Below are 13,294 nucleotides of genomic sequence, written 5' to 3'. Positions count from 1 at the left end.
GAGGCCACTAAGTGTCCTCTGTGGAGAGTCTGTCAGGACAGTAGAGGAACCAACCCCAGCACAAAATACCACTGCAGTTACTGGTATGTCACTACATGGGCAGTGCCGTGCTGGCTTGCACTGATTTTCTTGACTCCTCCTCTAAGCCGTTAGTGACAGGATTTAGCTGGAGGCTGATAGAACCTAAAGCTGCTCTCTGATTCCTACACAGAATATGCATAACAAGAAGCATCCTTTCTCCTTGTGGTAAACTTCAATATTATTGTGAAATAAAGATTTTTTTTTTTTCCCTTGCTCAGAAAATCATGTTTGCATGAATCTAGTGTAGAATGCTTTGCTTTGGATTTTGCTTTTGGATTGTTCTTTATATAATGAATACAAAAAAATTAATTTGGTAGGATTCTTCAAACAGCTAGGCCTTTCAGACTTACCTGATGGGCTTTCTGTTTCCAGTGCTCACCAAATACATTAAAAAAATACATAATTTCTTGGTCTTGTTTTGTTAAGATAAATGGCAGCTCATGACTCAGTACAGTGTCTTTAGAAATCAGGAACTGTAGCTCTAAAGCCAGTTACCTCCAGAAAGACTTGTCTATTATTTGATGTTATTTTCTGAGTATGAATATTACCAAAGTCACCTACACTGATTGCCTTCAAAAGTGGGACTATTGCTAATAGTTTTGGTGTTATGCGGACGAATTTAGTTAAGTGATAAACACCAAATCGTGACTCCCACAGAAGATATAAATTCTGGTAGAGGTGCACATGAACAAGTGATTTTTATAAAACTCTTCCATCTATTACTTTTCACCTTGTGAAATACGTACAAAACATAGAACCTTTGTTTCTTGGTATGAACATGACCTGCTGCTGTTGGTATACATGATCCAAAGCCATGAAGCAGCTTTATTCAAAGAAAACTATTAGAAAGGCTTTGCTTTTTCATTGTAAACAGGCTTGTATCACTATTGGCTGTGAAGCTGTTCAAGTTACGAGACTAATATGCTACCCAAAAAAGCCAAACTAGGGAGTTAAGCTGTCTCACAGTACAGTAGAACACCTCATACTCTTCGCGCTACCTCCCCCACGTTTCACTGTGACGTGTACTTTCTACCACACGTGCTAATTGCAGTTCACAAAATGACTAGTAAGGCACTTCTTTATCATATTTATGCATGTGGCTTCCACCACTGCACTGGCTTTGCATCTACATCTACAGTAGTTAGTGAGTTATGGATGTTGAGGTGAGAAAAAAATCCAATAAAAGCATATATTGAGAAAGCAAAAATGAGTAAGAATAACATTTGTGCCATACAGTTGTTGGCATGTGGTAGGTGTAATAACAAGAATAGCTCTATTTATGATGTCTGAATGAAATGCTAAAGATAAGACTCTTAATTTCCCTTTGAAAGCATTTTCTAGCTAATGTATATAGGCTGATTGCCTGCATAACTGGTATTCTTTGGAGAAGTCTGTGGCTAATGTGTAGTTGATCTGTGCCGAGAAATGTACCCTGGTCCAGGACAAGTGATGGAAAGTAGTTTTTGTGCAGACTACGCAAGTCTAGGTTCTTTGGGAGGGATTCTGTTTTTTTGTACATGGCTATAGAATCAGTAACGTTGGAAAAGACCTCTAAGATCATCGAGTCCACCTATTAATGTAACTGTGCCAGGTCCACCACTAAACCATGTTCCTAAACACTACATCTACACGTATTTTGGACACTTCCAGCGATAGTGATTCCATCACTTCCCTGGACAGCCTGTTCCAGTGCTTGTCCGTTCTTCCAGTGAAGAAAATGTTCATAATACACAGTCTAAACTTCCCCTGGCACAACTGGAGGGGGTTTCCTCTTGTGCTATCATTTGTTATCTGGGAGAAAAGATGATGACCCCCCTGCCTCACTACAGTCTCCTTTCAGACAGTTGTAGAGAGCAATAAGGTCTTCCCTGAGCCTCCTTTTCTCCAGGTTAAGCACCTCCAGCGTCTCCTTATAGAACTTGTGCTCCAGACCCTTCCCCAACTCTGTTGCCTTTCTCTGGACACGCTCCAGCACCTCAGTGTCCTTCTTGCAGTGGGCCCAGAACACATTTGAGGTGTGGCCTCAATAGTGTCAAGTACAGAGGGACGGTCACTGGCCTGGTCCTGCTGGCCACACTATTTCTGATACAGGCCAGGTGCCACTGGCCTTCTTGGCCACCTGACCACACACTGGCTCATGTTTAGCTGACTGTCAAACTAACACCCCCCAGGTCCTTTTCCACCAGGCAGCTTTCCAGCCACTCCGTTCCCAGCCTGTAGTGCTGCTTGGGGTTGTTGTGTCCCAAGTGCAGGACCCTCACGTGGCCTTGTTGAACCTCATTTGTTGGCCTTGGCCCATTGATCCAGCCTGTATGTGGGGACCTGAGAAAATTATCTTCTCAGCCTGGTTTTCTTAAAAAAAAAAAAAAACTCTTTATTTTCTTCCGGGCTAGACTTAGGGAGCAAGATAAATTGCATTCTAAATCATTGAAGGTCTAGAGCTGTGGAGCAAAACTACAGACAGACCAGTTTGATGGTACAGACTATACCCTAACTTTATGTCTTCAGAGGGGGAGTAGTACAGCTGAGCTCATGACACAAGGCTTTCTGAGGCTTTTAATTAAGTGGGATAAACCAAGACATGTTTTTCAGATGAGGTTGAGAAGGCAGTATTAACTATGGTTTTTCTACTGCTTTCCTTTCCACATCAGGAGTGGTTGTAGGAAGTGACCCTGAGATTAGCTCAGTTGGATTGAGCATGGTGCTAATAACAATCCAAGTTGTGGATTCAATCCCTCTATGGTCCGTTCATTTAGGAGATGGACTCAGTGATCTTTGTGTGTCCCATCCAACTCAAAATATTCTGTGAAATATGTAGTAATCCTTATCACTCATCATCAAGGTCTTGTATTTGAACTTTTTATCTTTTTGTAAGGTACTGCAGTTAAGCATATTAATAGCTGCAGACACAGAGGTGGTAGATTATATGGAGGCACTTATCATCCTTATGTATCTGGACCTACATGGCAGTACCTTTGATTTGCATTAGGATAAGAACTGATGAAAAATCAGTATCTGGAGAATCTTTGTATGTCTCATTCCTTAGACAGTATCTTGTGCAATTAACCCTGCCTTTGATTAATCAAGTTCTTGTACTCCCATCGTTCTTGTACTGAGCTCTCCATTCAAACTGGAATGTGTGTGCATGGCTTCTGACCAAGTAAGGACAGTTACATGGAGCTTATCTCACCCATGCCAGTCGGCACATGCCTCGTTCACTGAGGGGTTTTTTTTGCATGGGTAATACATGCATTTTAAATTCTGTGAAATATAGTGAAAGATATCCCCATTAAAACAGATTCTGAATTTAAATTGTGATGGATTTTCTTAAGTTAAACAGGTCATCATTAAAAAAAATACTTTTCAGCAGTGAAGTATGGGCTTTACAAGGAAATGCTTCAGCTCAAGCCCAAAGATTCCCTATGAGATATTTGTTACGAAACTAAATAAGATTTACATAAAACTATAGAATACATAAAATCCTGTCATGTATCCCTTTTATGTAGCTGTGATGGGACTGTGGTATGAGGGATAAGAAATAAGGTACAACTTATTAGAAAGACTAGTATAGACCTTAGAGCTTTTTCTTTAAATCCTGTTTTTGTTCCCACACGTCTAAAATCAGTTGTGCATTTGTTTCTCAAATCTTATGTTGTTAATGCACTGATTCTTTAATAGTCTTCAAGATAGACACTATCACCTTTACATTGGTGACCTACAGTGTCTGTTTGCAGTAAGAAATGACTGGTGGTTGCATAGCTTCTCTCAGAAATACAGAACATTTCCAAAAGACTTGGTAATGCGCCCATGTTGCCTTTTCCCAAGCCTGCTCTAGAGCAGCTGCTTCAGCATTTACTTCTCCATCAAAGTCATAAAACATAACTTTGTGTGAGAACGCTAAACTTGGTAGTAATCTCATAAAGAAATGTGGAAAGAAATATGGTCCGTAAAGTTTGTTTCAGTATGCTACCCTAATTGTGGTATTGGGTTATTTGTAAAGTAACAAATTTAGTGTATCTCATACTGCAACTGTGAAATTAATATGTCAAGTTCTTTGCTTGTCTGAACCTTTGTTTTTATGTGGCATTAAATAAGCATTTTAATTCCTGTTTTTGTAGTGTTTGAAAGGTTTGCTGGGTCACTTACATAATAAAATACTTTGATCTAATCTCTAGAATAGAGATTAGTGCTTTGTGCCAAGTTGGATTTTCATTGTATAATGTCCGTTGCAGCCAATGAATGATGTTCAGACTAGGCTTCCAGTGCATGATAGAGTAGGTATGTTTGCTTTTATTTGGTTATTAGTCTCTTCTGACAATTATTTTATAGATTGAAGTTCTGTTAATTATGGCAATGTAGTACGTAGTTAAAGAAGATGACTAATATGTAAGAATTGGTTTGACTTTCTTTTACTTTTGTATGGAAAAGTGACTGGAAAAGATGATTTTGCAGAAAAAAGATGAGAGAAAATATATCAGTTGGTTTGGGTCTTTTTCCAGGTTACGCATTCCTCCTGTTCCAAGAAGAGAGTTCTGTTCAGGCCCTGATTGATGCCTGCATTGAAGAAGATGGAAAGCTCTATCTCTGTGTTTCCAGCCCCACTATCAAGGACAAGCCAGTAAGTACACAGTCGATGGCCTGCAGGCTATAGCTGCCATCTGTCTAAAGCAACATTGGAAATTACGAAGATGGAAAAAATCAAAAGTAAACTACTGTTGGCAGAACTCAACATCTGGAACACTTGGATTATTTTAAAATTGTTGTATTTTGAATTAATAGGATTAAAACAAAGCACCTAGACATGCTAAGGTAATGAGGTTATGACTGAAAATTTATATAGGCTGATGAACGTATTTCCACACTGTAGTGAAACTTAAAGTAGGATACTGTTTTCTTTCCCAATTTAATAGGTTCAGATCCGTCCCTGGAATCTCAGTGATAGTGACTTCGTGATGGATGGTTCACAGCCACTTGATCCTCGGAAAACAATTTTTGTTGGAGGAGTTCCTAGACCATTAAGAGCTGGTGAGTACAATCTGTGGCAATTCTTAAAAGTAAGAAATTACTATAAATAATTTGTACCATGCATAATTTTTTGTAGTTATGTATGGATAGATATAGATACAGATATATGCATACAAAAATTGAATAGTCTTGGTAGTTTTAACCGCAGTACAATATTATGTGTTCTTAAATTTCTCTACTATATGGCTTTGGCTGTAAATCACAGTTCATTGTTGAGATTTACTGGAAACTGTTACCTCTCTACAGCTGTGGAAAATATTTTGATCATATTAGCAAAACCATAGTGTATGCTATGTCACAAAAGGCATTAAACAAAGAGTTTGTTTTAAAATAATGCTATGGAAACATCTCTGCCCTGCTGTGTGACTATGGAGTGGTATTTGTACCTTCTTGTCACTGTGCATTAGCTACTCTTCTGCAGCTGTCAGGTTACACGCACAAACACAGGTGATGGAGTACTTGAACAAGAAGGCATACAAGAAAAAGGAAGAAATTCAGAGAGCTAGCACAGTCTTTATGGCACAACATTTTAGGAGATTGCAGGACTCTTTCTAGATTCTTGCCAGAGGCATGAAGGAAAATATAAATGTTTCTATAGATGCGGAATGGTTGATCTACAACCTGGACCAGCTGCATTTCCAGATTGGCTGCAGTAGCCTTTTACAATGTTTTAGGTGGCTTTCTAGTAAGTAGGTTGCAGTGAAAGTTGGAAGTAGAAGCATACCATACAGTGGTTCAAATCTGCTTTTTTATTAGAGTGACTTCAGGACTTCATTAGTCTTTCATAGTTTGTAATGCATTTTATTCTTAGAGAAAGATGAGCTTTTAGATGAAAGATGTAAGAAAACCAAGAACCAATAGTACAAATTCGGGATACAAAGGATCTTAAATTTTTCTATCTTGGACCTGCAGTGCGCAGGCTTTTTTGTTATTTTACTTCTAAGACTCTCCTTTTGACTGTAATACAAGCTCTGTAAATGAGCATAAACACAGTATGTTCCAACTGCAGATTAATTTTTCTTTAAATTCAGTCCAGTGCTCCATATTACTGTGCTGAATGTCTGTGATAATTTAATGGATACATTCTTATGCTCAGCTTGCAAATGCCCTGTATATGTGAAAATGAAACTTTTATGGCATTGTGAAATAAGAATAATGACTTCACAAAAGCAGTAAAACTTAAGGAGTCTCTTCAAACAGCTATTGAACATCAAGGACTGCTGACATCTCTATATCCTAATACAGAGGATATTAATTCTGAAAAAAACAGTGTTTTCCACTCCAGTGAATTGCAACTGAATTCAGTATAATCTGGCAATCAGAGGATTGCCAAGGTATTTGATCTGTAAAACGAATTTTTGTTTCTCTGGACTTCAGTATGGTAAGTATAGCACTGTAGAGTTAATCAGGCTCTGTGTGGCTGATGAAAAGATGCTAACTACACCTTTAAATTCAAGTAGGGTGTAGAGCATTAGGACAGCCAGAGAACACTTGTACCAAGGAATTTGTGGCATGTGGATCTATTTTATATAGCTTACATTCCAATGCCTGCCCAAAAACTTTTGCTGTAATCCCCTGAAGAAAACTGCCCTGAATTCCAGTTACAGCCTATGAAGAACTTCCAGTTCCGTTGTTCCTTGGGTGTTGTACTCACAGTGTGAGAGATCTGTCTGCTGAGTAATTAATAGCTTACTTGTTTCTTCAATATTTTTTTTGAATTTTGTTATTACTGTTCCATTGGCTGTTCCATTGGCTGTTGCAAAATTAATAATTAAAATTACCTTTTCTAGTATTTTTAGACATGACCATACTAAGTTTGCACTGTAAGAACAGTTTAAATAAACACTCTTTTGTTTCTTAATAGTGGAATTGGCTATGATCATGGACCGTCTCTATGGTGGAGTTTGTTACGCAGGAATTGACACTGACCCTGAGCTGAAATACCCAAAAGGTGCTGGACGTGTTGCTTTTTCCAATCAGCAGAGTTACATTGCTGCCATCAGTGCTCGGTTTGTTCAACTTCAGCATGGCGATATTGATAAACGAGTAAGTTACACGGAAATTAGAAAAAGAGAGTTATGCCCTATAAAGAAACTTCTCAGAGTGTGATAGCATTGCATGTGATTGGCTTTCAAGACAGCTTCTACATTTTTTTTAGTATTCATGTAATTCCACTACTTTCAGGAAATACTGTGAATGACCCCAAACAAACAACATGTTTCCACAGAGCAGCAGTTCGTTCCTTTGACGTATGTTGGACCATATGTTTTTCCAAATCTGGAGTTCCTGGTTTCATTGTGTATGGGCAAGGGGCTTGAAAATCTCTTTCCCATCTTCTAATGAAACCAAATACTGTGAGAATTCCTCTGTCATTCATAAGAAACTCTAGCATTCATTGGCTTCATATTAGCTTGATACTTACAGCTGCCCTTAATTTCAGCCATAATTGTCAGTGGTCAGAAAGTTGGTCAGGGTCAACACCTAAAATACAAAATTTTTTATTTTTTCTGTTTGAAAGTCTTCTTAGTACTTACCAATACATATTTCTGTTTGCTACAGATGCTTATTCCTAGCAACAGTAAAACTAACTTATATTAAGAAGACTAGTGAACTTCATAACTCCTAATTAGAAAAGAAAACTGGCATCTAAATTATGTCAGTTTTAAGGGTCCCTAGTTTTGATGTCAAGAGCTGCAGAGATAGTCTGGCATTAATAGGTGTTCTTAATAAAAACAAAACTAAAGTCTTATGGGAAGAAGGGTTGAGTAAGTAAAGTAGTTCAAGGTCCAGTCTCCTCTACACATCAAAGACATGGAAAAAAGTAGTACAGTTAACAGAAGTCTGCTCTAGGGAGGCAGCATGTGCTTCTCTCCTTTACAAATCAGAAGTAATGCAGCTTCACGGATGTGTCTCAAATACTGCTTGCCTTATGAGCTGAAATCCCCAAATATGGTCCTTCCCAGAGGATGAGTGGGTGTGGATGTGGGTAGTCATCTAGGCTTCAAATTAAGATGTGATGGCTATGTTTTGGTCATGGGATTGCTCTCCTTGTGACTTGCAGCTATCATTATCTTATAACTCTGCTTTTTGAATAGTTGCATAACAGAAAGTATGGCCTTGACACTGTGATTGGGTGAGGAGAAATAAAACTGTTAATCATCTTGCATTTGAGTATTTGGACAAAATCAAGGAGGCACCAGAATCCAGAATTTCTTCTCGAGGAATGCTAAATGGGTCATTTAGTTTCAGAATTGAGTATTATTTAGTGTGTTTCAGGAACTGTGTAAAGGGCATTTGTCTGTGAAGTCACCTGACTTGAAAATTGAGACATGGGTCCCATCCAAATTACATCTCCCTTAAAAGTGGGAGACATGGATTTGTACCTTGTAGACCATGGAGAACTTTTATCTTTGTCTTCCTCCTCCCGTGGGAGTGTGTCCTTTGCAGTAGAGAGGTACATGGCAGACTGGCAGTTCCATCTTGTAAGAGAAGGAAGGCACGATCCTGCCATTGAAGGCTGCACTTCCACATACCTTGTTCTGCTGTTTTGTGGGTTTTTATGATAGGTCACCAGAGATCTTAAGGGCTCTTGGGATGCCGAGCAGGCATCTGAAATGGCAGTGCTTGCTGTTTGCAGAGAAAAGGATGTAGGTTGTGAATGGGTGATGTAACACTGCAGTTCTTAAGGCAAGATGGACTGCAGGTCTCTTGGAGCTTGGATGGGGGGAAAGAAAAACCAGGATAAAAATCTACCACAGATACTGTATCTGAGAAGCACAGTATTTGACTTACATCCACTGAGACTTAATTTATAAACACAGTACTCAATGGTTTCTTCAATCACCAAATTACCAAAAAAAAAAAAAAACCCAAACAAGTACCAAAACAATCCAAAAAAACCCCCACCAAGCATAGTTAATATCTGGAGGTAGCTGTTCATGTGTTGGAGAGGTTGAGGGCGAAAGGAAGGATGATCTAGGCTTTCTCTTTAAATATCTGAATTCTTAAAGTTTCTTTTTTTGATACAATTTATGTTCTTTCTTTAGTGTTGCTTTTTTAACACTTGAAAAATTAATTTTTTTACTCAAGTGTACTTTTAAATTTGGAATTTCCAAATTTTTATTAGCATCCTCAATTTTTCTCATTTTAAAAAATTTGTGCTACTCCTGGGGTGTTTCACTGGCTAAATACAGCAGTGCCAAATCATAACTATTTTAATAAACTTGTCTCTAAGTCCCATGGTGGGGAGAGTTTATTAACTTCTTTGTTTATCTGAGAGGGGGGTTAATCTATATTTTTTAAATCATCTTCTTTAATTAAACCATAAGGTCAATCCTTATTTCTATAATTACATATATTTATTACCACCCAGTTATTTGCATTAGTGAGGAGGCATAGAGAAGAGCATTATTTTAGGGAATATCTTGAATCTTAGCTGAAAGTATGAAAAAGGCTATTTTCAGAAATAGTTTTTTACCTCCATGGAGTTTTTACACTAATGCCTTTTCAGGCTCTAAAAATATTCTGAAATCATTATTATTGCAGATTTATAGATGAGCAAGCAGTTTGTATAAATCTGTAAACCGCTGGTTTTGTAAATGAGGAAGATATTCCTACTTTGGATACTGCCTTCACCTGAGGTGTTTGTGTATGTTGGCCAGGAAGGTAATAAAGTATGTATTTCACAGAAGTCCTAGAGGCAGAGCCTGTTCTGCTCTTTACCTCAGCATTGCCTTTCCGTACCAGTTATATTCAGTTTCTGTAGGTCTGCTGTCCTTTCACATTCTTTTCATAACCAGTTTTGTCTGTGTAAAAGTATTTTTCAATTGCTAAATTTTGCAGTTCACCTGTTTATCCTTCGGAACTTCCATTTCAAAGTATTTACAGCATTTTTTTGCACATACCTTTTTCTACCTTAATTGGAAATCTTAGTGTCAGTCACTTGACAAACGTTGTCTGTGATCCTAACTTCTTTTTCAACTAAGTTCTCTCTGTAGCTTCTCTTCGCTTCTTTTGATGTGTAGATATATTTAGTTTTCTAACAGATGTTTTTCTTCAGCAAAGTACTCCTCATCCTGTTTTATCATATATGAAAGCTCATCTCCAAGCATTTCTTTGAGCTTCCAACTCCAAACAATTCCTTAAAATATTGTTAACTTTCATATGCTAGCAGTCTGCATCCACCTCATGTAATACTTCCATTCCGCAAAGTGTTTCTCTAATATCTTTGAAATCATCTTCGCACTGATCTTTGTGCATTAGTGCAGTGAAGCTTGAAATATATGCTGCTTCATGCTTTCAGTAATTCTGAGCCACTAACACAGTTACTTCATCAGGTACCTGTATATTGGAAAGTTTGAGTGTAATTGATGATAAGGCAGGTCATTGTAGTGAAATAAGAAGTCGAGCTTGTACTGAATATAGATTACTGGAAGAAGCATGCTCTGACATTTCTTGGATGGCCTCTACTTCTGAAGCTAAAAACATGAAGCCTATTTGGCTGTAAAACTTCTGGGTGGGGAGCTGTATGTGCAAATTTTTTCCTCTGGAGATACACTGAAAAGAGTATAATTTTAAAGTTCTTAGTATTTCGGGCATATTCTGTCTGAATATAGAACATACAGTTAATGTCTGCATGTGGTGATCTTCTGCAGTTATTGGTATCTAAGGAAGAAAATCTCGTGCAGCAGTGAGGAAAGTGTGGAATACAACAATACATTCCTTAATGATTGAGTCAACTCATTTTGTGTTTTATTATGAAGTACTTCTTCCTGTCTGATCGCAGTCTGTAGCAGTTCAGTTATGCAAAGACATAATGCATATTTACCACTGGACTCCAGCCACTTTTCCATTCTGGCACTCAGATGAGTTTGGGAGAGAGAAGCTGTGTAAGAAAGGTGTTTGTAGCTGTCTGTAGACATGCATAATGGCCTTTAAAAAATACTTTCAGAATTGTATTGGATACATATTTCCTGTACAGCTCTAAGCCACAGAAAGTACTAGATTACCGAAATTGGTAGGGCCAAATTTGACCATATTTTAAAAATAGGGAGTGAATTTATGGTGAACAGCACTGCTAAAAGATCTGCATTACAGCTTGCAAAAAGTACTTTTAATTTGCACACAATGTAGTACATACAGAGATACTTGTATTTCAAAAAAAAATTCTACATTAAAGAGTTAGTCTCATATGTTCAGTTATTGTTTTGCTAAACCATATAGAGTTTTCATATTCACATCCACTTGAGAGACCTTTGGGTGGTTTGGTTTTCTTCTACACATACGTCCATAATATCATTTGCAAAGAATGCTCTTCCAGAATAAATTAGGGGAAGTTTCTGATGTAGATGTTTATTACATGCACAGTGGATGTACTTCTAAAGATTGGCCTTGAAATGTTCTGCAGTGTGTAGGGGTCTGTAGATGATAAATGATAGTAAGTAATAACCGATCAGTTATATAAAGGCATTAATAGGATTGATTTCAGACTTCAGGGTTTCTTTGGGGGTTCTTTTTTAAACCAGAGAAAAAGGAATGCCTTCATACAACTTCAAGTGGAAACAGTTATTAACTGAATTGTTCCTGTTTCACTCCAACAGGTGGAGGTAAAGCCATACGTGTTGGATGACCAGATGTGTGACGAGTGCCAGGGTGCGCGGTGCGGTGGGAAGTTTGCTCCTTTCTTTTGTGCCAATGTCACTTGCCTGCAGTATTACTGTGAGTTTTGTTGGGCAAATATCCACTCTCGTGCAGGACGTGAATTCCATAAGCCATTGGTAAAGGAGGGGGCTGACCGCCCACGTCAGATCCACTTCCGCTGGAATTAAACATGGTGAACCAGCATCTGCATAAGAAGAGAAGGGTGCATGTGGCTTACTGTGTTTGAAGATACTGACATGCAGAAGAAATAAGTGCATTCTTCTGCTTTTCACCCCAGCTATCAATACATGCATCTTTATCAGCAGCCAAAACACTACAAGCCTCTTGTTTTTCACCAAAACCCTACATCTCAGGCTTACTAATTTTTGTGATATTTTCATGTTAAAATAAAATGTTTTTTTGTATTTTCTCCAAGTTATTTTTATATGTAAAGTTAAAACTAGATATGAGAATGTTTTTGCGTAGGGGCACACAGTCTGCTGCTATATTTAGTGGGTGAAGCGTGCACTTATTTCTAAACATGGGTTTTTAACTTCAAGATCTGCCCCAGTAATTTACCAAAGGTAGCAAAATAGTGAAGATGGAATATGTCTGCTACAAAAAGCTTATTTTTATTGTTGTTGCTATTTTCAGTGTATACATAAACTAAAAATTAGGGTTGATTTTTTGCTCTCCATTTTGACTTGCAAGAAATAATACCTCAAGATAATCTGATTTATTAGCTATTTTTAAACATTTTTAATCACAAGCTGTATTAGCTTTGCTGCTATATAGGTGTTATGTGTAATGCCACCTATTAATACGGGATTGAAACGTTTAAGACACACTGCATTACCGATGAAATGCAGGCAGCACAATATGGCCTAAACTGCCATAGTTTTAGAATGTGAAAAAATTGCATGTTTACTTACCTGTATACACCATATGCATGCACTAGAACTATTAATTAACAAGAGGTGAGTTATTGCAAATGTTCAAAAAAGGCTCTCTTGAAACTAGGTAGCATGAGCAAATTTACAAAATTTCTTACAAAAAACAAACTTGCATGCATTATTGTGACTGAAGTAAAAAACTGTCCTACATGTGTACAATATGCAAATTAGTTTTAGACTAGAAAGTGCAGCCATTTTGTGACCTGGTCAGTAGTGGAATTCAATTTTATGCAGACTGGATGTAATATTGTAATCCCTGTGCAATTTTGTGATGTGTGCTTCTACTTAATGTGGCGTGATGTAGTATAGATACAAGTTTGAGTAAAAAGCTAGCATTTAAAAAGTTCTTTTAAGCCCCCTTGATTGTTCATGGTTAAGATTTCCTCTACAAACCAAAGATGGCCAGCACACTGCTAACCAGTCACCAAATGTGAAACCCATGACAAATGCATACAAAAATAGACATATATGAGAATGCGTAATGCTTTAGAAATTAAATCCTAAGTAAAGTCAAAATGGAGAAGGTGTAATATACAGACGGCTAGTTGCATAACAAACTAAATTTTACCTTTAAGACAACAGTGAAATTTGGCTTA

At 37.7% G+C, this 13,294-nt stretch overlaps 1 protein-coding gene across 1 annotated transcript in view; it reads left to right on the top strand.

Moving 5' to 3' along the window:
- The window catches only part of CPEB2 (cytoplasmic polyadenylation element binding protein 2), a 53,430-nt gene that overhangs the window by 37,756 nt on the left and 2,380 nt on the right, over window positions 1–13,294 (top strand). The window contains exons 10-13 of the mRNA XM_042053374.1: window positions 4,581–4,699; window positions 4,992–5,106; window positions 6,971–7,152; window positions 11,706–13,294. The exon at window positions 11,706–13,294 is cut by the window's right edge and continues 2,380 nt beyond it. Of these exons, the coding sequence (XP_041909308.1) occupies window positions 4,581–4,699; window positions 4,992–5,106; window positions 6,971–7,152; window positions 11,706–11,933 (644 nt within the window). The 3' untranslated portion in view covers window positions 11,934–13,294. The remainder of the gene's footprint in view (window positions 1–4,580; window positions 4,700–4,991; window positions 5,107–6,970; window positions 7,153–11,705) is intronic.

Source organism: Corvus kubaryi, unplaced genomic scaffold (genome assembly GCF_017639235.1).
Source record: "Corvus kubaryi isolate FWS band 111438036 unplaced genomic scaffold, C.kubaryi_AGA036_p1.0 split1-131, whole genome shotgun sequence".
NCBI lineage: Eukaryota > Metazoa > Chordata > Aves > Passeriformes > Corvidae > Corvus > Corvus kubaryi.
This window is presented reverse-complemented; position numbering and strand designations above follow the sequence as displayed.